Raw genomic sequence first — 23,655 nt, forward strand, 5'->3', positions numbered from 1 at the left:
ACCAGGACACTGGTTCAGCACTAGCACTTCACTGCACCATCCTACAGGATCTGTCTCTTCTCTAGATGACTTCCTTCTTTCTCACTGACTTGTATGGTCTTTGAGATTTGAAAATATTTTCCCAGGAAGTGGTATGGATTTAGGACACCAAGTGATTGCCGTGTTGTTTTTAAAATGCACACAAAAATGAGTTAATGGAAGCAGTCAAAAAGGTCTAAAAATATCCCAACTGGGTTTTTTCCCCTCTTTTTCCTTTCATCCTGAACATTGATAGGCCTTGTTTTCAGCCAAAAAACTCCTGTTTGCTATCCCACATTATACTGTGTCATCTAAGTGCACACAGTTTAAGGCAATGCTACCTCAGGCGTCCCTGCCCAGTACTCTCAGGAAGAACAGGTGTAAGACCTCACTCCACCTTTCTGCTAGCAATGTCAAAGAGATGAGGACAGCACACATACAGAGTATTAGTCAGAGACACCTCTTTTCTTTATTGTACTATCACCTGGGATAAAAGTAATGGCAAAGGAAGGCCCTTAAACATTTGCTACCTAGGCTGCTTTGAATGCATCTTCAGGGTTCTTGAGAGCGTGAGAAGCATAGGCATTGCCAGGGAAAGGCAAGAGATGGAAGAGATTAAAAATGAAGATGATGAAAAGGGCAGGGAACAAAGAGAATGTGGCCTGTACTTACTATATCCACGCATCCATATAACATGGAAAAGGAAGACAGTAAGACAAATATTCAGCCCATTTATCTTCTGTAATTGCCTGCATATCCATGCTGTTCTGCAGGAAGTATGCACTGTTCTTTTGCACTTACACATGCATAAACAGCTCTGGACTATTTATAGAAATGGCACAGGCTTTAGTGAAAGCCAGTCAGGTTTTGTGAAGTCCTTTTAGGAGGCTTCTTTCTGTATCGGCATAATTTCAAGAAGGGAAATCACTGGTTAGCATAACATAAGAACATCTAATTCTTATTCTATTCTTATTCTTATGTCGTCTCTATCTGTACAAGAGAGCACAATCACTGAAATAAACATAGATGCTTACTGATATTTGCAAGGTGATGAAAAAAAAAGATATACTGTAACAGTGGTAGCCATAGTAGATAGCTGTACTAAAAAAAAAAACAACCCAAAGCAAAAAACCCAAAACAAAGGAACAAACCCCCAGTTTCCCACTGTTACTTGAGAGTTACTATCTGCATTCATTTTGTTAGTCATGAAAGTATTTATCTTACTCTTATTTCTGTGTTTGTTTGCTTTAAGAAAAAAAAAAGCCAAAACCCATTTCGCATTTTAAGAAGCAGCACAAGAAGTTATAAAGAGATTGCTGTGTTGTTGCAAAATAGAGGGTGGGCGTAGCACATCTTTAAGAAGGGTTAGTTCAATAGAATAACATACTGACACACAATTCATATAGGATTGTGGAAACTGTGTTTACTTCAAGGACAAAAGCCAACTTTGAAGTGTTGCTGCAAAACCAGTGTAGAAAAAACCCAAAGAAAATACATAGACAACTTTATAACCACTATCAAGATTCTCTGTTAGGGAGAAGCAATCTCAGGAGTACAAATGCATTATAAGTTCATGCACTTAAATTTAGATCTTTGAGTGCACAGTTTAAACACAGAAGCTGCAAAAGCAAACTGCAAATAATTTTAAAATAGTAGCGTCTATATAAGAAATACTAAAAACTAAAAAATAACTGGAAACTAGTGTCAATCATATGTTAATCAAGGTGGGATTTTTTTTTTATTGTATTTGCTTTAAAGACTAGTGAACATCCATAACTTGAAGACCAGTAATGGGTACTAGATACTTTCTTCTGAAGGATGAATTTTCAATCTGGGGTGAGTCAGCAATGATTAACAATTGATACTTTGTATAATGACAGTTGGATAACTGGGATAATGACAGTTAGGAAGTATATTTTCAGTATATTGATGAAAATACAGAACTATTGCAATGATGGAAATTGCAAAACTACCTAAGTCTTAACCTACTATTTCATAATCCATCCCTAAAAATCAGATAAGCTTCTAGGAACATAACACTTGTTTGCAAGACCCATATGATATTTTAGAACACCCACAGTTGTGAACTTGACTTGCAAGAGAAAAAGCAGTTGTTGGTAAGGGAAGTCTCATAATGTTATATAATCTGTTTTAATATAGGTAGAGGGAAGAAAGGGCAGCAGAAACATATATAATAAAATGCAAATGCTAGATGGGCACTTTCAGGGGCAGACTTTGATTCCTTTTGTCTTTCCCCAAGATAATATATCTATGCCAACATTGCAGTAGCATCTAGATGAGTTCAGTCAAGACCACCATAATTCACAGTTAGTGCGTGCTCACTCTGGAACTCTCTAAAGGGCAGAAAGTCCAACAGCAACTCAGGGAAAATAACCGATAGAGCAAATGCCATTACAGCAGGAGCCACTAAAATGCCTGAGCAATGAGAGGAGAAAATTGGGAAAATAAAACAAAGTTTTTGAATGTGTCAATAAAATTCCTGCTGAAATCCTTTTTTTCCTGCAGTGTTGGGGCCACGTCTGTCTGACTTAGTACTAACAAGTCGATGAAGAACATGGGAAAGGCCATACCAGGTCAAATCAAAGGTCCATCTAGCCTGGTATCTTCTTTCACAGAGATATAAAAGCAGAGGTCTCAGAAAGAGTGTAGAAGTAGAGCAAATTATATTTGCCCCAAATATTATCCCAGACTTCCAACAACTTATGGCTTAAGGGTTTTCTGAAACAGAATTTTCTACCTTAAGGGTGTGTGACAAAGTATGTGCATTTAAAAAATTTTTAAAAAAATCTTGATTTACTGTGAACATGCCACCTGCTAGCTTTGTCTGATAGCACCTGGTTCTTGTATTGGAAGAGACAAATAGTTGTTCTCTATTCACCACCTCAATGACACTTGTGATTTTATAACTTGTATCCTATCTCCGCTCAGCCAGCTACTGTCCAGGGCAAAGAGTCCTAGCCTACTTAGTTAGTTTTCTACAGTATGTGTCCAGAATGGTAGATATACTCAAGACAGAAGCAAATGAAAGATTTGAAGAGCGGCATAATTATATACTCTATTTAATTCTCTTTTCTCTTCCTGGTAATCCCTAACAAATTGAGGAGACAAAGCATTTTAGGAAAATCTGGACATTAAGCATGCTTTAAAACTGTTGGTGAATAGTGGTATATGGAATCTTTAATATGTGCTGTTCAGATTGACACTTCTTGGGTGCAACGAAAGTGTATATGTAAGGGAAAGGCCAAAGGCAAAAACATGTAGACAGCTGCTGCCTCTTCTTCTTCTTTGGGAAGGGAGACAGGGAGGGAGGGAGAAAGGAAGGAAGGAAGGAAAGGAGGGAGGAAAAGAAGGGAAGGGGAGGGGAAGGGAGAGGGAGGGAGGGAGAGAAAGGGAAGGGAAGGGAAGACGGGAGGGAGGAAGGGAGGGAGGGAGGGAGGGGGCTGGAGGAAAGAGTATAACAAAATCTGTAACAGGTCCAATATTTAGTCAATGCAAATGTAGAAAATGCTAGCACGTACCAACACCGGAGACTAACACAACACTTCAGCAAACCAGAGTGCTTGCAACAGTGCACATCCTAACAGTGTCCACACCCTAGCTGTTGTAACTTCTCAGAGTAATTCTTTCCATTGTTAGAACTTGTATCTGCTTGTCTCCTACTGCCACATCATTTGCAGAAATGACTGGTATTGCAGCAGCATCACAACAACCAGCCTTGCAAGCACAGTTCTGTAGCGCTCCTGAAATCCATGTAGGGATAAGGCCATGCAGTGTCTCCTGTGGCCCTGATTAATTTCTTGGAAGCTGGAGAGTCTTTTGTACAAGTGATGCATATGAAGTTTTATGATAAATATGGTTCAATGTAGCAGTGAAACATCTTGTTTCGGATATGAAAGTTATCTAGAAGATAGATACCATTTAATTTTATAAAATGCTTGCAAATTAGTAGATGCCCTAGAAAATATTCTTAAAGTTCCCTCAAACAATAAATTGATATTCTCATATACGCTTTCTTAAGGAACCTGGAAGAAAAACCAACAGTGCACTTAGACTGCACTGGTTTTCTAAAGCTGAAGTTTTAAGAAAGCACATAGATTAATTATGTATTTTTGTATGTTCTGAGTTGTTTTGGTTAGCAATTCTAGGATTTGCATGAATCAAGACTGCAGAAAATGGTCTATAATTCTGACGAATTACTGATGTTTTTCCTGTCCAATTTCTCTCATCAGTGTTGCTAGTAACAATCCTTGTAGTGGAAGGGATTGCCGTTGCACAGAAGACACAAGGTACAATTTTGGTTTGATGATTTTCTTTCAAAAAATGTAACAGTTCTATCATTTTTAATTAAGCAATATAAGTGAAAGAAAGTATTTGTGTTCCGGTATTAATAGCTCTTGAATTACCAATATGAATCCCATGTTTTTCTATTTTCCCCATTTACTGCATTTTTTCCAGCTGAACAAAGCCATCCAGTCACAAAGAACATGGATGTTCACTTACCCAGTTAAAATTCTGTGGTTTAGACCCTACAGGTGGAAAAAAACCACCACAGAAATTTGTGTTTTCTGCATCTGACAACAAACTTTTCAAATAGTCCACCCACAAACATTTTTGAAGCCTGCTGAGTGGGGAAGGCATCAGTTTCACAATCCTTATTTTCTCATATGTGGGATTAACCCACACATAGGAGAGAAGAATTCCTTGAACTGACACCTACAGAATTTCCTTGAACAATTTCTGCAGGGGAGACTAAGTTTTCACCCCCATAAATTAAAAAGCTGCCAAGATACCAGTGGAAGGTGATGTAATTTACTGGAGACAGCTAAGACCTGTGTCAGCATGGACTTCCTCTCAAAGGTCTGCAAAAAAAACCTGCATAAATATAAATAACATTATGAGAGCACCCTGTGAGATTTAGGAAAAATCAAGCATAAACCACATATCCCCTCTCTTATTCTCTACAGTTCTGCTGATATCAAGGAGAAGGGTCAAAGGTACTTACGAAGAATGTCAGAGAGATCATACTATTCCCAACTCCTTTCTCCTTGGATAAGGAAATCTGAACTAACAGAGTTCTTGTAAATGGTCTAGCATGGTGCACTAGCTTAGTGAACTGCATGATCTCAGTCAAGGATCATATTTTCCTGTACACCCAGATGACCTTTGATCTTAAATGAGACCCTACTTAAATTGCTACCAGTGCAATTTACCTATTGCTAGTAATTTTATTAACTACCATTGCTGTATTTGGCATATTTACAAATTATAATTAATTCTGTTGTAAGAGTTCTGTATTTCAAGAAATTATTGTAAACAGATACTCAATCTAAGGGCCATGTCTTAAGTATACTCTGGAATCAGGGTCAAAAATAGTAAAAGCTAACAAATATTTTGGATTATATTTGCATAGCAATGGAGAAGACATAAGCCATGAAATAATGCTGCTCTGTTGAAGCCACTGTGACTGACTTAGAAAGAAGAGCATCAAAAAATCTAAACTGACTTGGGTAAAAAAATTACTCCCTCACTTCCCTTCCCAGGGATTACTGGACATATTTGATATTGAAAACCCATGATCTCTTTAGGCTATATGACATCACTAAATCGAACAGAAGATTTTCCTAGCTAGATACTAACAAATGACATGTAAGAGTGTTTTCAACCAAAATAAGTTACTTTCTTCTTTTATAGGATATGCATTAAGTCAGTGTTCTACTTTTGCAAAATGAAATTTGCATGCTTGCAGGGGAAATTTATTTGATCACTTTCTTTTTGCTTAAGGTGGACAAATTGGAGTGAATCACATTCCGCCTACCCAGTGTGACAATTGGGTACGGACAAGTAACGGAGGACATTTTGCTTCACCAAACTACCCTAACGTGTACCCACCAAATCAAGAGTGCATCTATATCTTAGAAGGTACAGCTGTATTTGTTTGTGGTGTTGCAATTGTACTGTTAAATTGACAATCTTGAACTGTGTCAATTTACTATACTGTCAAGTATTGTATAGCCATACTGGTAATATCATCAATTCTGCAGTCAGTTGGATGAACAAGAAGCTAAATTTGCTCTCTGAAGTAATAACAACAAATTAATAGAAAATGCAAACATTCAGGAATTAGCTGTACAGAATAAGACATACCCTCATAGCCAGAAAAAGCAGCATCAGATCTGCTGCAATCTATGAAGACATAGAACTATTAAGATAAAAGTTGTAGCTTGTTACCTTAATATCACTTCCAATATTGCTGATGATAAACTGCAGAAGATGGTTGAAGGCTATATTCTGTCTGCCTCACAGAAAATCTTTATGCTGTCGTGTACTAATAAAAAAGACACATCTGACTGCCCTAGCACTGTACTAAAAATATGGAGATTTGTTAGCACTGCTGAGGTCACTATTAAAATTATGAATGAGGACAAAAAAATTCCATTAATTGGAATGAAGCTACATTCCCAGAATCACAAAACAACAGGTTGGAAGGGACCTCAGGGATCATCTAGTCCAACCTTTCTAGGAAGAGCGCAGTCTAGGCAACATGGCCCATCACCCTGTTCAGACGACTCTTGAAGGTGTCCAACGTGGCCAAGTCAACCACTTGCCTGGGAGATTATTCCAATGGTTGACTGTCCTCACTGTGAAAAATTTTCCTCTTGTATCCAATTGGAATGTCCCCAAGAGCAACTTGTATCCATTCCCCCTTGTCCTCTCCATGTGACTCTGTGTAAAAAGGGAGTCTCCATCTTCTTTGTAGCTACCCCTTAAGTACTGGTACATGGTGATGAGATCCCCTCTAAGCCTCCTTTTCTCAAGGCTGAACAAACCTAGTTCTCCCAGCCTATCCCCATATGGCAGGCTTCCCAGTCCTTTGATCACCTTGGTGGCCCTTCTCTGGACCCCTTCCAGCCTGTCCACATCCTTTTTGTACAGCGGGGACCAGAACTGTACACAGTACTCCAGGTGTGGCCTGACAAGCGCTGAGTAGAGTGGGATAATGACTTCTTTCTCTCTGCCCTTTTTGATGCAACCCAGCATCCTGTTGGCCTGCTTGGCTGCAGCAGCACACTGTTCACTCATGTTGAGCTTTCTGTCCACCAGGATCCCCAGGTCCCTTTCCACAGAGCTGCTCTCCAGCCAGGTGGATCCCAGTATGTGCTGCACCCCCGGATTATGTTTTCCCAGGTGCATGACCTTACACTTCTCCTTGTTGAACTTCATAAGGTTCTTGCTGGCCCACTCTTCCAGCCTATCCAGATCTTCCTGCAGAGCAGCTCTCCCTTCTGGAGTGTCTACTTCCCCACTCAACTTGGTGTCATCAGCAAACTTCATCAGGCTACACGATGCTGTTATCCAGATCACTTATAAAGGTATTGAATAACATTGGGCCCAATATTGATACCTGGGGGACTCCACTTGTGACAGGTTGCCACTTGGAAAAGGAGCTATTTACCACCACCCTTTGCATGCGGCCTGTCAGCCAGTTCCCCACCCACTGCACAGACCACTTGCCTAGGCCATAACACATCAATTTCTCCAGGAGGAGACTGTGGGGGACCGTATCGAAGGCCTTGCAGAAGTCCAGGTAGACAACGTCCACCGCCCACCCCATGTCAACCAGGCAAGTCACTTTGTCATAGAAGGCCACCAGGTTTGTCAAGCACGATCAGCCTTTAGTGAAGCCATGTTGGCTTTTCCTAATCACGTGCTTCATTTTACTTGTGATGGCCCTCAGGAGGATTCGTTCCATAACTTTCCCAGGGACTGAAGTAAGGCTGATAGGCCTATAGTTACCCACATCCTCCCTCAAGCCTTTCTTGAAGATAGGGGTCATATTTGCCTTCCTCCAGTCCTCTGGGACATCCCCCATTCTCCATGACTTCTCATAGATCACGGAGAGTGGCCTTGCAATGATGTCAGCCAGCTCTCTCAACACCCTTGGGTGGACGGCATCAGGGCCCATTGATTTGTAGGGGTCACGCTACTGTAGTAATTCATGTACTAACTCACTGATGGTGGGTCAGTGTTTGGATTAACCGGCAATTTCGTTCCCAAAGCCTGGGAGCTGACAGTTCTGGTAAAGACAGAGGTGAAGAAAGCGTTGAGGACCTCTGCCTTTTCAGCATTGTTGGTGATTGACTCTCCTTTTCCGTTTAACAGTGGGCCTATGTCTTCCTTCTTTTTCTGCTTACAGTTGACATGTCTGAAGAAACCTTTCTTGTTATTTTTTATGTCTACAGCCAGTTTCAGTTTGAGTTGGGCTTTTGCTTTTCTAACTCTGCATGCTCTGGCAATGCCCTTGTAGCTCTCGACAGATAATCCTCCACTTCTCCATTTCTGGTGTGCTTCCCTTTTGGATTTGACTAGACCCAGGCGGTCATGGTTGAGCCATGGGGGCCTCTAGCTCCGCTTACTTCCCTTTCCTTTGTAGGGCATAAATTGGCTTTGTGCTTCCAAGAGAAAGTTCTTGAAGAATTCCCAGCACTCACTAGCTCCTTTGTCTTCCATGGAAGCTTCCCATCAAATCCCTCCCAATTGAGCCTTGAGTGCAGTGAAGTTTGCTCTTCTAAAACCCAGAACCCTTGTCTTAGAGCTGACCTTCAGCACACTCAGCAGGATCCCGAACTCCACAATACTGTGGTCACTGCAGCCAAGGCTATCACTAGCTGAGATATTACAAAGCAGGCTTTATCAGTTTGTGAATAGCAAGTCCAGCAGTGCCTCCTTCCTGGTTGGCACATCTAACATTTGTATCAGCAAACAGTCCTCTACTCATTCCAGGAACTTGGTGGATAACATGCGAGCTGCTGTATTGTTCTTCCAGCAGGTGTCACCCATCTGGACCAGGTTCTGTTGACCAGTAGCTTGCTTTAGTGCCCCAAATATCGCTTCATCAGCTTCATCATCGTGGTTAGGAGGTCGATAGCAGATGCCCACTCTGAGGTCCTCATTGGAGATGACCCCTTTGACCTTAACCCAGAGGCATTCGATAGAGCAGTCACAATCATCATAGTTGACTCTGACATATTCAAGGTGTTTCTTAATGTCGGGTGCAACTCCTCCACCTCTTCCACCCTGCCTGTCCTTACAAAAGAGCCTGTAACTGTCCATTGTGATCCCCCAGTCATCTGAGTTGTCCCACGTTTCAGTTACTCCTACGATGTCATAACCTTCTGGTGGACACGGAGCTCCAGTTCCTCTGGTTTGTTACCTAGACTGCATGGATTTGTATACATACACTTGAGGTGACTACTTTTCTGTTTCACCTCTTGGGATACAGCTAAGGAACCTTTATCACCACACTGCTTGGCCTGACTTACTCCCGCGTTGACGTGCTGGTGTGAGCATTTTTGCAACAGACCCACCCCCCTAGTCCTTCAGTTGAAAGCCTGCCTCACCAAGATATTCCAATGAGAATATCTTGTATAAAGGCTGCAAGACTTGGGACACACTAATAATTTTCTTCTCTTATTAGAATGTACCCCAAACCTTCTGAAGTCAGCTAAAAATATTAGTCAGCTTAATCATCAGATTCATGTCAATTAATTGAAATAATTCAAGTAATATGTTTCAGTGAGTTTTTATTTCTAGAGTATGGTACTGGTTCATAGACACCCTCATTTTTGCTTGTATGCATGCACTTCTGAAGTTTTGCATCTTCCTTGCCAGTGAAGGCCCTGGAGAGCAGATACCCTGCCCAGTGTCAGAGTTCAGACAGAGTTCGGAAATCCGTTGCTGAATCTCCCTTGTGCAAGGCAGTTTCCGTGGGGCACAGAATCAGTTTCCATGCCTCTGTCCTCACTGTCCTTCTACAGAAACATTATGGGTGCCTGAGTGAGGCAACGGCCCTCCACAACTTCTAGCTAAGATATGGTCCTTGCTGCAAGACCGCTGCCAATATGTGCAAACTGCTGTGAATGATTTAGCTCATATAAGTAAGGCATAAGGTCTAAACAGAGTGTTGAGAGTCACGTAAGTAAATCCTTTTTGTATTCAGAAGCAGACAGCATGTGATTCTTCAATACTGTCATTCCAGATACCAATTAGTATCTGAAAGTTCATGTAGCTCAATAGATGATAAGAACAAGAAACACTAAAGCTATTCATACAGTTGAAGTCACAGTTCCAAACTACAGATGTGAAAATTCAGTCACAAAGTAGCCATAGCTGCATCTCATCAGGATTTAGGGTTCAGATCCAAATCCTGATGTTAGGCTGTCACTGGTTCAGACTTACCAACAACTGCAGTCACATGCATATTAATAATATATACAAAGCATTTGCACTTCTCTGAATATTCTGATAAAAGACGTCTCCTGCCAAAGGGTCTGCAAATTTGGGCTTAATGTTTAGGAAATATACAAGTGAGTAGTTCATATCTTTTTATTTTCTGTTGTTTTCTGCATCCCTTAAGGTCTTGTCCTTTTTTATGTTCTTTGCTTTCAAAGAACACTAGTTTTAATTTATATCTTAATACTTGTTTAAATGCCTTTGCATATATCTTAATACATGTACTGCATTAAATTTATGTCATTTCTTAATATTCAACAGTAAAGATCAGCAAGCAAAAAATTCCATAAAATTCCATGAAAACGTATCTTCTACACAATAATTTTTAAATTTTTTATTACAGTGTATCTGAATTTTAGTAGCAGACTGCAGATATATTTTGAGAAGTTTCCCGTCTCTTTTTTTATCTTGCTGTTTTAGAGGCCTCTCTTCATTATTTCATGTCTTCGTGTGTTTTTAATATAGATCTTCATTTAATCTTTTGCTCAATTTTTTATGTCTAGCTGCTCCACGACAAAGAATTGAGTTGACCTTTGATGAACCTTATTACATAGAACCCTCATTTGAATGTCGATTTGATCATCTGGAGGTTCGCGATGGACCTTTTGGTTTCTCCCCTCTCATTAATCGTTACTGTGGTCTGAAAAGTCCTGCACTAATTAGATCAACCGGGAGATTTATGTGGATCAAGTTTGCTTCTGATGAGGAGCTGGAAGGAAAGGGATTTCAGGCAAAGTACTCATTTATACCAGGTAAAGATCCTTAAAATTCTGACTGAGTTAATGACCTTCTGTTCCCATTGAGCTCTGGTGATGTGTTTATGCTAGCAGTCTAGAGCTGTATTTCCTAAGTGGTTATGAAGGCAAAGTGACAATGCGATACTTACAGTCTCAGTCCTGCTAATCCTACAGTATACTTGACTAAAATTACTTTGGGAAAAAGACTGAAGGGTAGTATAAGTCTGTAGTTTGCTAGTAAAGAAGTCGGTTGATCTTGTTTATGCTGAAGGCTTTAGCAACTCTCCCCTTTGTTACTCTAACTTGTACCAGTTTCACCAGTGGTAGTAATGGAAAGAGCATTTATGTAGACTAATAGCTGGAATTTGCAACAGCCTATCTTCTTGGAGTATAAGACACTATGACAAAAACACCTGAACCAAATCTACAATAGCATTTCCAGCCAGATGCCAGGGCAAATAGCTATATAGTCCAAGCATCAGCTCTCAGATTTCCTCAAACCACAGGCTCAGACAACAGATTTGTTCTTTGCTCAAAGTACAGTGTAGTTTACAGGTAATGAAGGAGAGGATAATATTTTGAAGGTGCGTTTAGACAAACAGAAAGTGCATCTTCTCTGTGGGGCCACTTAAAACTGGCAGTCCTTGACTGCTGTACTTCATAGATACTATACGTGTAGTTATCAGCATTTTGTTGTCCTTTGGGACAAAAAACAGTATACAAATGTCATCTCTACTACTGTTGTGAATGTATACACAGACATAACTTTTTAATGTTGTCTTTACCCAACTGTAGTTTTTACCCCTTACAGCATGTGAAAATGCTGTACTTGATTATATATTACTGCCTATAGAACTGTATACCTTGCTAGGGATTTAGACTTGGAAACTCTTCAGATTAACATGGTTACCAGTCCACTGGGAATAACATGATAAAATGTTTTCATTGGGTCAGTGCATTTTGCCATTTCCAAAGCCATTTCATTAACAGCACTTTCAAAACTAGCTTAGCCTAGTTCTAGGCTGGAACTTTAAATATACATTTAAACTGTATATTATTTTCACAATAGGTTGCAGCAGCTGAAGGAGTGATGTTTTCCTTTTCTTTCCTTTACATAGAGTGTGGTAAACTATTTTGGAATGGTGAAAATGGAAGGGGACATGCACATATACCCCCACTTCATAAAAAATCAGTTCACAAAAAGGCTGAAAATCTGCAGAATTTTGCATATAGTGATCATAGATTTCACTATAGGTGGCTGAAACAGAGGGCAAAGAAGGCATTTTCTCAACTGTACTACTGAGTCTTAAGCTCTGTACTGAGGCATTTTAGGGGAAGTGAAAAACACCCTATACATCAAAACATTCAGAGGACCACAGAAAGAGGCAAATTCTGGAACTTCATTTGGAAAAGAATTTTGTACAAAACAGGCATGCACTTCTGCATGAACTAGTGCTTTCTTTGCATAGACTAACATTTCACACAGATACATACTATGATTTGTGTTATTTCTGTGGTGATTTTCTATGCCATAGCTGCAAATGGGTGCATCTTGTGAGTTTCTACACTGATTTGAGGAAACACTAACCTGATCACTGAAATGTAAGCCTTGGACGTCCCAGCCCACTAAAGAATCATTTTTAGCTGAGCCTTAGTCCCAGTACAGTCAAGTACCATCAGTTAACCATTATAAAAAAATAAGTTCTTAACTTACTAGTAGTATGTGTACAGTATACTGCTACAGTATATACTACAGAAACATACACTACCTACACATCACAGTGAGAAGAGAGAAGATAGAGGAGCAGTCAAGGTAAAAATGTGCCTCCCTAAATGATGTCTAGAACTGTGCTACCTGGCCGAGTAGAAGAGGCATGGGTACCCAGGGAAAAAGTATCTTTAGTATTGAACTGTCCTTTATTAATAGCAATTAGCAATTTCAAAGTGTTGATACAGTCTACTAAACTTCAAATTTTTCAGAACTTGACAGGCAGCAATCTCATAAAAATTATGCACACAGAAAGATCCCCTGTACTTTTGTGGAGCTCCAGTGATTTCAGTGAAAACTGGCATAGTTAAATTCAGAATGTAATGCAGGAACAAAATAGTGAGTAGTAATTTTTGGTGTTATGGTAGAAATCTGAGCTGTCAGTATAGAATATATTCAGATAAGGACAACATTATTCCACAGAGATTGACGTCTAAAAAAATTTTGTACCCTCCAATCAATTCAGTAAACTTCCTGGCAATTTTTATTGTGAGATAATAAAAAATGGACATAATCTTCAGATTATACTAAACCTTGAAGTGATTCTCAAGCATTGATAGCTCTGTGATTCATGACTTCTTTCTATTACAGATCCTGACTTCACTTACCTAGGAGGTATTCTAAATCCCATCCCAGGTCTAGTATTACAGTAACAATTTCTTTATACATGAAATTTTAAATTGATATCACATTGCATTTGACAGCAAGATATGTGTTCTCCCTAGACTGCCAATTTGAGCTCTCAGGAGCCGATGGAATAGTACGTTCCAGTCAAGTAGAACAAGAAGGAAAAACAAAACCGGGACAAGCAGTTGACTGCATATGGACAATTAAAGCTACTCCAAATGCTAAGGTGGGTTCCATTCATATCATTCAGCATATAATAGGTTTCCAAGTCATTAGTAACAGGTAATAGTCAGTAGCTGTGATTTGCATAATGTCTCACTTTCACTGAAATTAATTATGTATCAGTGGCTTAGGAAATGCAGGTAGAGGGTTGTTTCTGAAATTAAACTTTTACAGCAGGTCCACAGTGTTGTATTCCTATTACTTGAAACTGAAAATACAAAATGACTGTGAAAACTGTTTAAGCAGCAATTTTCAAGGGCATCCGATTTAGACTCTGGTTTTATTGGAAGACTGCAGGCAAAAATGCTGGCTAACAGCTTGGATAAACACCAGTAAATCTTGCTGCCATAGTTTAATATTTTGCCTTCAGTGGTTCTATTGCAGAATTTGGTTCTGTTCAAAGTCAACAGAACACGTACCTTTTCCTCCCCAGTCTAATTCACAATCCAGCAACTTAAAACCCACTTTCATCTGCAGTCTGAGCTAAAATGAAAGGCTTTGTCTGGAAATAGCTGAGGAATTATCACTCTTTCTCTTCTGACTTAGCTACAGGATCACACCCTCTTAAAGCACCACAATAAAATTTGCCAGAGCTTTTCTGCTCAAGCTCTAAACAGGCATATTAGTTGCTTGAGCCAAAAATCAGCATTAGTTACCTAGGTACCTGATACTTAATGATTGCGCCTGCAGAACTAGAGACTGCTTACAAAAACATCACTATCTTATGCTTGTTAAAAACTTGAGCTTTATTGTTGGGCGGAGAGAAGGATAAAATCCCATTCATAATTCCAAAATGCAATAGCTATAGCCTGTTCAAAAAAATCAACAGCTTTATGTTTCAGAATCATATACTTGTTACTTACTTGTGAGTTGCACTGAAGAATACTTATTTTTATCCCTTATAGCATACATGTCTGTAATTTTGCCTCTGTCTGTGTATTAAAGCCCATACAACTGCTTGCATGTACATAAAATTAGAAAATCTTTTTAAGCAGTAGCTACCAAGATGACCAGCCTCCTCTATGCCTACTAACACACTCCTAAGAGTTAAGTAACCAGCCCTATTCACAAACTTCTGGATTAGTTCTAAAACAGAAACCTAAAAGATGGTAATTAAGAGGACAAGACAAGAAAGAAACTAAAACTCCATGAATATATCTGAGCCTTTGAGGAAATGACTCAAGTCCCAAGAGCCCTATCCTAGTCTAAGTAATAGTAGCAGTTCTTCCAGAAACAATAATAAAACCATTTTCTCTCTACACTGCTACTTGAGTGCACCAGGTCTTATGCTTAAGTATTTTAATAAATTATTGAATGTTACCAGAAGGCAGAGTTATCACTGGGTCAGTCCTGAGATTAGATCATCATCCTAAATTACTGAATTAAAACATTACAGAAAAATAATTCTTAGTATTCTGCAGTGGTTCCTCAAGCTTCAATTCTGGCAGAATTACAATTATAAAAATCCATTAGATCTGATATGGTGCAGTCTCTTGAGAAAAATAAGCATAGACGTCTTTAATTTCCTCAATTTGATTTTGTAATAAAATTAAATTTTTAAAACTGACACAACTGCAGCAATAAAAGGATTTTTAAAATCTGCATAACAGATATTTAATAAATTACCTCCAGATTTCAGAAAATTACTAGAATAATCAATATAATCTAAGAGTGAGGACCTTTTAAAGTTACTTGCCTAACACACTAACAAGGAGTTTTGCAGGGCTGAGGTCTTTTAATGGAATTATTCCTTTGTTTTCATACACAGAATAGCTCTACTAAAAGCATACTAACTTATTTTAACTTCTGTTGTTATTTCACAGCAGATATATAAAATCAATCATTAAATGAAAATACCGTCTCTCAGCACAAATACTAGCACTTACAGCTCACACCCATGTTTGTGGGATAAGACATCAGTGAAAGACAGGTTCTTAATGTAACTGAGAATTTCTAGCAGTAAATCTAACAAAGGCAGCAGCCAAAAAAAAACCCCAAAACCAGTAACAACACTTTCATTCTGAAGCAACAAACTTTAATTTCCTTAGTTTACTTCAGAGCTTTTCTGATTAGACTCCTTCCCTTACATTTTAACATTGTTTTTCTGAATTAAGAGAGACCAGTCAAAATAACATTAAGATTCTTTCTGCACATTTGTGTGTCTTGTAACTCTTCTAGAGTAATAGACCGCACATTTAGCAGAGCTACTTAGGGCTTTTTTCACCATGTATGTTGCTTTTTACTTTTTTTCCAAAGGGAGCGAAAATATATCAGAGTAAATTATTAAGTAAAGATTGTTTTTGGGAGGGGGAGGAGCAACAAATTCCAAGTAATACTCCACATCGGCATTTAATGAGAAAACATAAATTTAGAAGCGTTGTGAAATGGGAGTTACACATGCATAAGGGGACAAAACATATTATTCAAGATTTGCTAAGAAAGAAAACTGCCTTCTCTGTATTGTTTTCCATAGACACATTAATTTCTCTTTTCTAACAGATTTATTTGCGATTTCTCGACTACGAAATGGAGCATTCAAACGAATGCAAAAGAAACTTTGTCGCTGTATATGATGGAAGTAGTTCTATTGAAAACCTGAAGGCAAAGTTTTGCAGCACTGTAGCAAATGATGTCATGCTGCAGACTGGGACAGGTGTGGTACGAATGTGGGCAGATGAAGGCAGTACACTAAGCAGATTCAAAATGCTCTTCACTTCATTTGTGGATCGTAAGTAGATTTTAAAGCGCCTCTTCTCCTGGTATCAGGGTACTTCAGGTATTTTAGGAAAAGCATCAGCTATGTATTATGCAACAGGAACACACAAAAAAGGGTGTTTCTGTTTCCTTCACATACTAGCAGGTAAATTAAATACTTGCTTTATTACAGTTATAAGCAGGGTTCCTGAAGGAAGGCTTTCCTCCATTCTTAAAAGGTTTGTTTTTCATTTGAATTCTGTAATAATACAGCCCTAGACTATGTCCTTCTCACAAAGAGTTCTACAAATGAGCACAGACTTACTTAAAAAGAGAGCAGTGGGACTAAAGTGGGCTCTCCCACTAGCCCCAATCTTCCAGTTCCCTGCCAGACACCACAAAAGACTCTTCTCTAGCCCACACTGGATGCTCAGAAGGCTAGAAAACACGCAGGACCCTGCAGAGTCTGTATCTTCTTCCTATCCACAGCCCTACCCTCAATTTTGGATCTGGAACTACACCCACTCCAGCTACACCTAAGCTGCTACTTCCTTCTCAGCTGTGTGTGGCTCTAAATGATCCCACACACACTGCCTTCACAAAGACCAGTTGTGTTGCACAACCATGGATAAGCACTTAAATTCACATTTTAAAAGGCTATATTAAAAGGAGATCTGTAAATTAAGTCTGGATTTCTCTTCGGATTCCATAGCCTGGGTTAGAGGTAGTCTTTATTCTCATTGTAAATTGTTTCTTAAAAACATGCTTTTGGTGACATTTTCTTCTATGTGCTTTCTCTCTGAACTTAATGGAGTTTTGCTACCTCACACATTTAAAAGGGTGACATTGTCCACATTGCAGAACCTGAATATACGTAGCATCTTCAGCACAGAAGTAGACTAAGTTTAGAACTGCAGACCAGATCCAAGATACATGGAGAGAGCACTGAATAAAACATATCTGCCACTTCAGGAAATCAGACCTGTGCTTATGCTAGAGGTTTTCAGAAAGTTCTGCTTGAAGAATAAGTAGTACAGATTTGCTGACAAAGAAATAACGTTTTTGACAGAACTAACATGTTTGTAGCCAGTCCTGAAAGGGATCCTGGTCACCACCTTGCAAAAAAGTTCAGGTTATAGATAACAAGCAGATTTTATATTCTCATCCACAAATCAGTAAAGTTTAACACAGGGGGTTTTTTTTGTTTGTTCTTTTTTGTTGTTGTTGTTGGGTTTTTTTGAGTTGAAACAGTAAGTACTCCTAAAGCTAGATAACTTTCCAAAATTAGGATTTCAAAGCAACTCAAAAGTCATTGCAGAAGGAAATATGCAAAGGTATGTGGTTATTCTTATTTATTGTCTAACCTGAGACACTGTCTTTCTTGGATAGTGTAATTCCAAAGTATGTGTCTGGAAAGTGTTTCATGTATTTTTAAATTATTTAGTGATAAGCAAATGTTCTACCTGAAAAAAAGTGAATCTGTGCTTATCTTATTTTCAGATCGCTAAGCTATTTTTCTCTTCTACTTTACTAATGATATGTAATTATATGAAGCCAACCATGAAAACAGTATTTCTGAAAAGATGTACATAAATGAACAGTTCATGACAGTTGCCTAGCACACACCTACTGCTCCTTGCAGATTTGACTAAGAAATTCAGCTAACAGCAATGTTAAAAATCAATATATGTTGTTTCTTGCTTGATTCAATACATGAATAATGCTACATATAAAGAACACTGTGGGCACTGCACCAGTCTTAGGCAGCTGTTATGAGAAGATTCCAGCTACGTCCTTGAAGTCCTGGACTGGAACCAGTCAATCACTGTGACGTTGTACTCCCCAGATAACAAGAGGAAAATTAATTCCATTTGCCCCATCTTTATGAACTTGTAAACAAAACCTAGCCCCAAAAAATGTTAAATGAGACTACACAGGAATGCAAAATAGAGACTGAGCTGGCAGATGGAGAAGCAGCAGCAGAATGCATCATCCAAAAACACAGAAACAATAAAAAATTCCCCTGTTCATGGAAATAAGAAAGGGAATGTGTCTTACAACATTTCTCTATGCCTCCGAAAGAACTATGACTCCATATAGATCCGTATTGAAACACCAGCAGGTACACATGGATCCATGACAACCACTCTGGACACGAACTTCATAGATACTCCTTTATCTCACAGTCAGAAATATTTTAGTAGATATTGTAGCCTATTACATACATAGCCTTTTTATGCTATTCCGTTTAAACAGTGATCCTATTTATCCTTTGTAAAGTAAAGCTTGTGCAATCTTTCTTTCCAAATTCAGAAGGAAAAACTACCTCTTTTCTCCCCATATGTGCTAAAAAGGCCAAGAGCCTTTTGTTTTGTATGCTGCATCGTGAACATTTCCATTTTAACTCTTAGCCTTTCTCCCACTATATATGTATAATGGTTAGAAATGTTAAGTACATCTTCCTGTTCCTATGAATTGCTTTAGGTTGTCTGGAATACCTGTTTTCCTATCTAGATTGATACTCTTGTATAAGTTTTAGCCTGTCATAATTTTGGGCCCCTCACTACGAGAGGGACATTTTGTTGCTGGAGCGTGTCCAGAGAAGGGCAGTGAAGCTGGTGAAGGTCTGGAGAGCAGGTCTTATGAGGAGAGGTTGAGGGAACTGGGGTTGTTTAGCCTGGAGAAGAGGAGGCTGAGGGGAGACCTTATCACTCTACAACTACCTGAAATGAGGTTGTAGTGAGGTGGGTGTTGGTCTCTTCTTCCAAGTTACTAGTGATAGGACAAGAGGAAATGGCCTCAAGCTGCATTGGGGAGGTTTAGATTGGATATTAGAAAAAAACATCTTCACTGAAAGAGTGATCAGGCATTGGAACAGACTGCCCAGAGAAGTGGTTGAGTCACCATCCCTGGAGGTGTTCCAAAAAATATGTAGACGTGGAACTTTAGGGCATGGTTTAGGAGACATGGTGGTGTTGAGTTGATGGTTGGACTTGATGATCCTAGAGGTCCTTTCCAACCTTAATGATTCTATGGTTAAACCATTAATGATGTGAATTGCCTTAGCATCCACTCTTGATACATCATAGGTGATAGTTTATAGGTTCCTTTCTATTTTCTTTCCTAAACAGTAGCAGTTGGTGAAACAGTTAAAGACATAGTTAAGCCTGAATGTAGGAAAATGTTTGATTTTATTCTTCCATTTACCAGGCAATTGCATGATTGAACTTAAAAAAAAAGTTCCACTGAATCATGTCCCACTAAAAAATGGTTTGGCCCTTGAAACAAAGTGGGCATAAACTAGGAAGTCTCTCTGGTTTGAGAGGATCGAGGGGATTGAGTTTCCCAGGACTACACGCAGTCAGTTGCGGAACATCTCCAAGGACGGAGGCTCCACAACCACTCAGGGCGACCCATACCAGTCATGTCAGATGTTCCAAGTCCTTATCTTCATGCCATTTCCCTGGATCCCCCCATCTCTCTCGTACTGGTGACCCCAACACTGAGCATAGCACCCAGATGTGGTCTCACCAGTGCTGAGCAGAGGGGAAGAATCACCTCCCTTTACCTAGTGGCAATGCTTTTCCTAATGCAGCTCAGGATGCTGTTGGCTTCTTTTTGCTACACAGGTGCATTTCTGCCTCACATTCCACTTTTTCTCCACAAGGACTTGCAAGTGTTTGTCTACAGTGCTGCTTTCCAGCTGGCTGACCCTCAGCCTGTACATATATGTGGGGTTACTCCTCCACTACCACAGGACTTGGTGTTTCCATTTGAACTTTATGAGATTCCTGTCAACCCATTTCTCCAGCGTGTCTCAAGTAGCAGCACACTGTCTGGTCTATCAGCCACTCCTCCCAGTTTTGTATCACCTACAAACCTGCTGAGGGTGCACTCTGTGCCAACATCCAGGACATTAATGAAGAGGTTAAACAGTGTTGGCCTCTCTGTTGACCCCTGGGGTACACCAGTAGTGATGGCCGCCAGCTGGTCTTTGTGCCTCTAATCACAACCCTTTAAGCCTGGCAGTTCAGTTTTCAGCCCACTTCACTGTCCTCCAACGTAACCTGTATCAGTTTCTCTACAAGGATACGATTTTGAAAGCCCTGCTAAGGTCAGGATATAAAACATCCACCACTCTCTCCTCATCTAAACTAGTAATTTCATTGTAGACAATCAGGTTGGTTGAGCATGATTTCCTTGTCATAAATCCATGCTGACTACTCCCAATGTCTTTCTTATCCCTGATATGTTTGGAAACGGCTTCCAGGATTATTCGCACTACCACCTTCCCAGGCATCGAAGGAAGCGCCCCTCTGTCCCATATTTTCCTTGGCCTTCCTTTGTTGCTAATAAACTTGAAGAAGCCCTTCTTGTTGCCTTTCATGTCCCTCACCATATTCGGCTCCAGGTAGGCTTTGGTTTTCCCAGCCCCATCCCTGCTCATGGACACATGAACTGTGTCCAAGTTCCTCCCAGGGCACCTGACCCTTCTAGCACCTAACGTGACATCTCATTCATAACTGATGCAGTGGGTGTGATCTATGCCTTCCTAAGCTTTTATCATATTTTAAAGCAGTGTTCTTCAGACTAAATCTACTTTCCAAACAATTAAATTCTCAACTCAGTTGAGTGAGGATGTTACTCATGTGATAGTTAATATGACATATTTAAACACTGAAATTACATAGATAAACTCTTCCAAAATGCACTCTAAATACATTCTGTATTACATTAAAGTACTATATTACCTACACTACAATTAAAGCACAAGCTTCCTATGTGGAACTTCTTGCCAGGTTGCCAGGGTTTGAGCAATAACAGGAAGCTAATACAAAAAGCTTAAAACCAACAAGCATAGGTTACCAAAAATCAGTGGAGTAAGAAATGAGAAGACAGTGGTATATTGGGTTTAGGGAATGCAAATTCAGAATTAAAGGGCTTGAATTTTCTTTTCTCTTAGGCATAATTCCTCTTTTTGTCCCTGAGACTCAGAAGCCTAACAGAAGGACTAAGAAAACCGCTGTATTCAGGACTAGTCACCCTCCTCTGCTGTACCCTTTGGGGTACATTAAGTTTCAGAGAATTACATTCACATTAAGATTCAGATAATCCAGACTGCTCAAGAATAAATTCTTTCTATGAAACCAAATAGTCGAATGTCTATCACACATCTTTACTATTTAATATATAACTGACTCCACTAATAATAGACATTTCTATCATAAAAATAGCACATCACTAAGACAGAGAAAGGGAAAACTAATTTCTTGTCCAGTGCCCTGAATTAATAAAGAATTCTCTATGTGTATTATACAACACCCTGAAAAGAATTATCACTATTCTAAAATATATTTTTGTAATGTTAAGGAGCTATAACAAACATTCACAGAAACATAAAATCTTTAGGGCAACTTTCTAGTTAATTTTTTTCTTCAAATTTTTGACTATATATAGACGGATAAAAAGCAAAACTGTACTCTCTCAATCCCTGCATTGGCTGTAATAGGAGGATCTAAGAGCTTTGATTCACAAGCAGGAATGACTTAGATGCCTCCAGTTACTGAAATCTCTTGCAGTTATTGAAACAGTCCTCCACAAGCTGAAATATGATTTGCCTTAAGATATTAATGGGCTCTAAAATGCAGACGTTCAGGAACTGCTTTCACAACAGCTATACCATCTACATAGCAAATGCACAGCAGATTGAATAAATAATTGATGGTGAACATGCAATTTTTAAGTATTAAGTTTTTAAAGACAAGTATTAAAGCCTTCTTCCATTATCTGTGTGTGTTGTGTGACTGTCTCTATCTGCTACCCATTTTGAGCAAGAATTTTTTTGTAGCATTGATGATACACCTGAAAGCAACCACATGAAGAGAGAGTAAAACATCCAATAATTAGTGATGTGTGGAAAAGTGATCATGTTTGAAACAGAGAAAAAGAATGAGTATGCATGTTAAAAAACCAACAGGAATTCACTAGTTTTATTGCAATGCATCAATTCCTGAAAATTCCTAATGTTTTCTTTCTCTTCTCTCCTGCAGCTCCCTGCTCAGGCAACACTTACTTCTGCCACAGCAACATGTGCATCAATAATTCCTTAGTCTGCAATGGCATTCAAAACTGTGCATACCCTTGGGATGAAAATCACTGCAGAGGTGAATATAGTGCAAAGTATAGCCTTTGTGAGCTAGGCTGGTCAGTTTGCCTTTCAAGGACGTCATGAAATGTCTTTTTCCTGGAAATATGCTGAAGAGAGATATTCTACTAATTTCAGGAAGGTGTTCCAAATTTTTTTATTTAAACTCAGGAAACATGTAAGCATACTGAATATTGCTTACTGCTTTATAATTAAACTTCTTCCTCTTCAGCATATAATTTCTATTTCAAAAGGATGTCAGCTTAATAGGAAATAGAATTTAGTAATTGCCTGATTGCATCCTATCCATTTCTAAACTTCAAATGAAGCAAGGATTGTGGGGACAGGTAATACCTTTTATTAGAGAAAAAACGTAGAGCTGGAAAAAGACAAGCTTTCAAGCACAGAAGGCCTTTCTCAGGGCTGAAATAGAAGCAACACTCTTCAAAGACAAAAACAATTTTGAAACATTTATTTTAAGTTGTTAATCACAGAGTATCTTAGAGTAAATGCAACTGTGAGAAAGGGTGGGAGGAAGGAGGAATTGTTAGGAAGCAAGAAGTCATTGGTTGTGGAAAACAAGACACACGTAAGTCACTGCTTCTAGAACATGGGGTAGGGGAGTATTGTTTAAACCATCACAACTACAGTAAAGTCTTGTTTCAATATCAGGTTTTGTAGGAAAAAGTCTCATGATTTGAGGAAATTATTACTCTGCTAAAGCACAAATATATTTGCCTGTGCTTCAAAAATAACTGCATTTTCAGAGTTGGAACAAAACCAGTTTAAGGTCAGCAATTTTTCTTGCTATAAGAGAAAATAATAAAACAATGGACTTGAGCTTGGGGTTTTTTTGACAACTAGAATGGCATAAATAGGTCTGAACACAAAACTGAAAAATTTAAATATGTACTCCATTTCAAAGAGAAATTGACCCTGCAGGAAGGGTCAAAAACCTTCTCTACAGAAAATCTTGACATAAATGGCTTTTCAACACACAAATCCAGCTTAAATTTTTTAGTAAATAAGTATTCTAAAACCTACTTTGAAATTGCATTTTGGGGAAACAAAAAAATCCACACTACCAGTAAATACTCTAAAGCAAGGTATATTATGGAAGCTTTCCAGTTAAC

At 39.0% G+C, this 23,655-nt stretch overlaps 1 protein-coding gene across 1 annotated transcript in view; it reads left to right on the forward strand.

Annotated features, from left to right (window-relative positions):
• Nucleotides 1–23,655, forward strand: part of NETO2 (neuropilin and tolloid like 2) — a 40,825-nt gene that overhangs the window by 8,090 nt on the left and 9,080 nt on the right. Inside the window, exons 2-8 of the mRNA XM_064459463.1 lie at nucleotides 4,269–4,325; nucleotides 5,821–5,958; nucleotides 10,833–11,081; nucleotides 13,426–13,470; nucleotides 13,560–13,687; nucleotides 16,183–16,411; nucleotides 22,428–22,541. Coding sequence (XP_064315533.1) covers nucleotides 4,269–4,325; nucleotides 5,821–5,958; nucleotides 10,833–11,081; nucleotides 13,426–13,470; nucleotides 13,560–13,687; nucleotides 16,183–16,411; nucleotides 22,428–22,541 — 960 coding nt within the window. The remainder of the gene's footprint in view (nucleotides 1–4,268; nucleotides 4,326–5,820; nucleotides 5,959–10,832; nucleotides 11,082–13,425; nucleotides 13,471–13,559; nucleotides 13,688–16,182; nucleotides 16,412–22,427; nucleotides 22,542–23,655) is intronic.

This window comes from Phalacrocorax carbo, chromosome 8 (assembly GCF_963921805.1).
Source record: "Phalacrocorax carbo chromosome 8, bPhaCar2.1, whole genome shotgun sequence".
NCBI classification, from domain to species: Eukaryota; Metazoa; Chordata; class Aves; order Suliformes; family Phalacrocoracidae; genus Phalacrocorax; species Phalacrocorax carbo.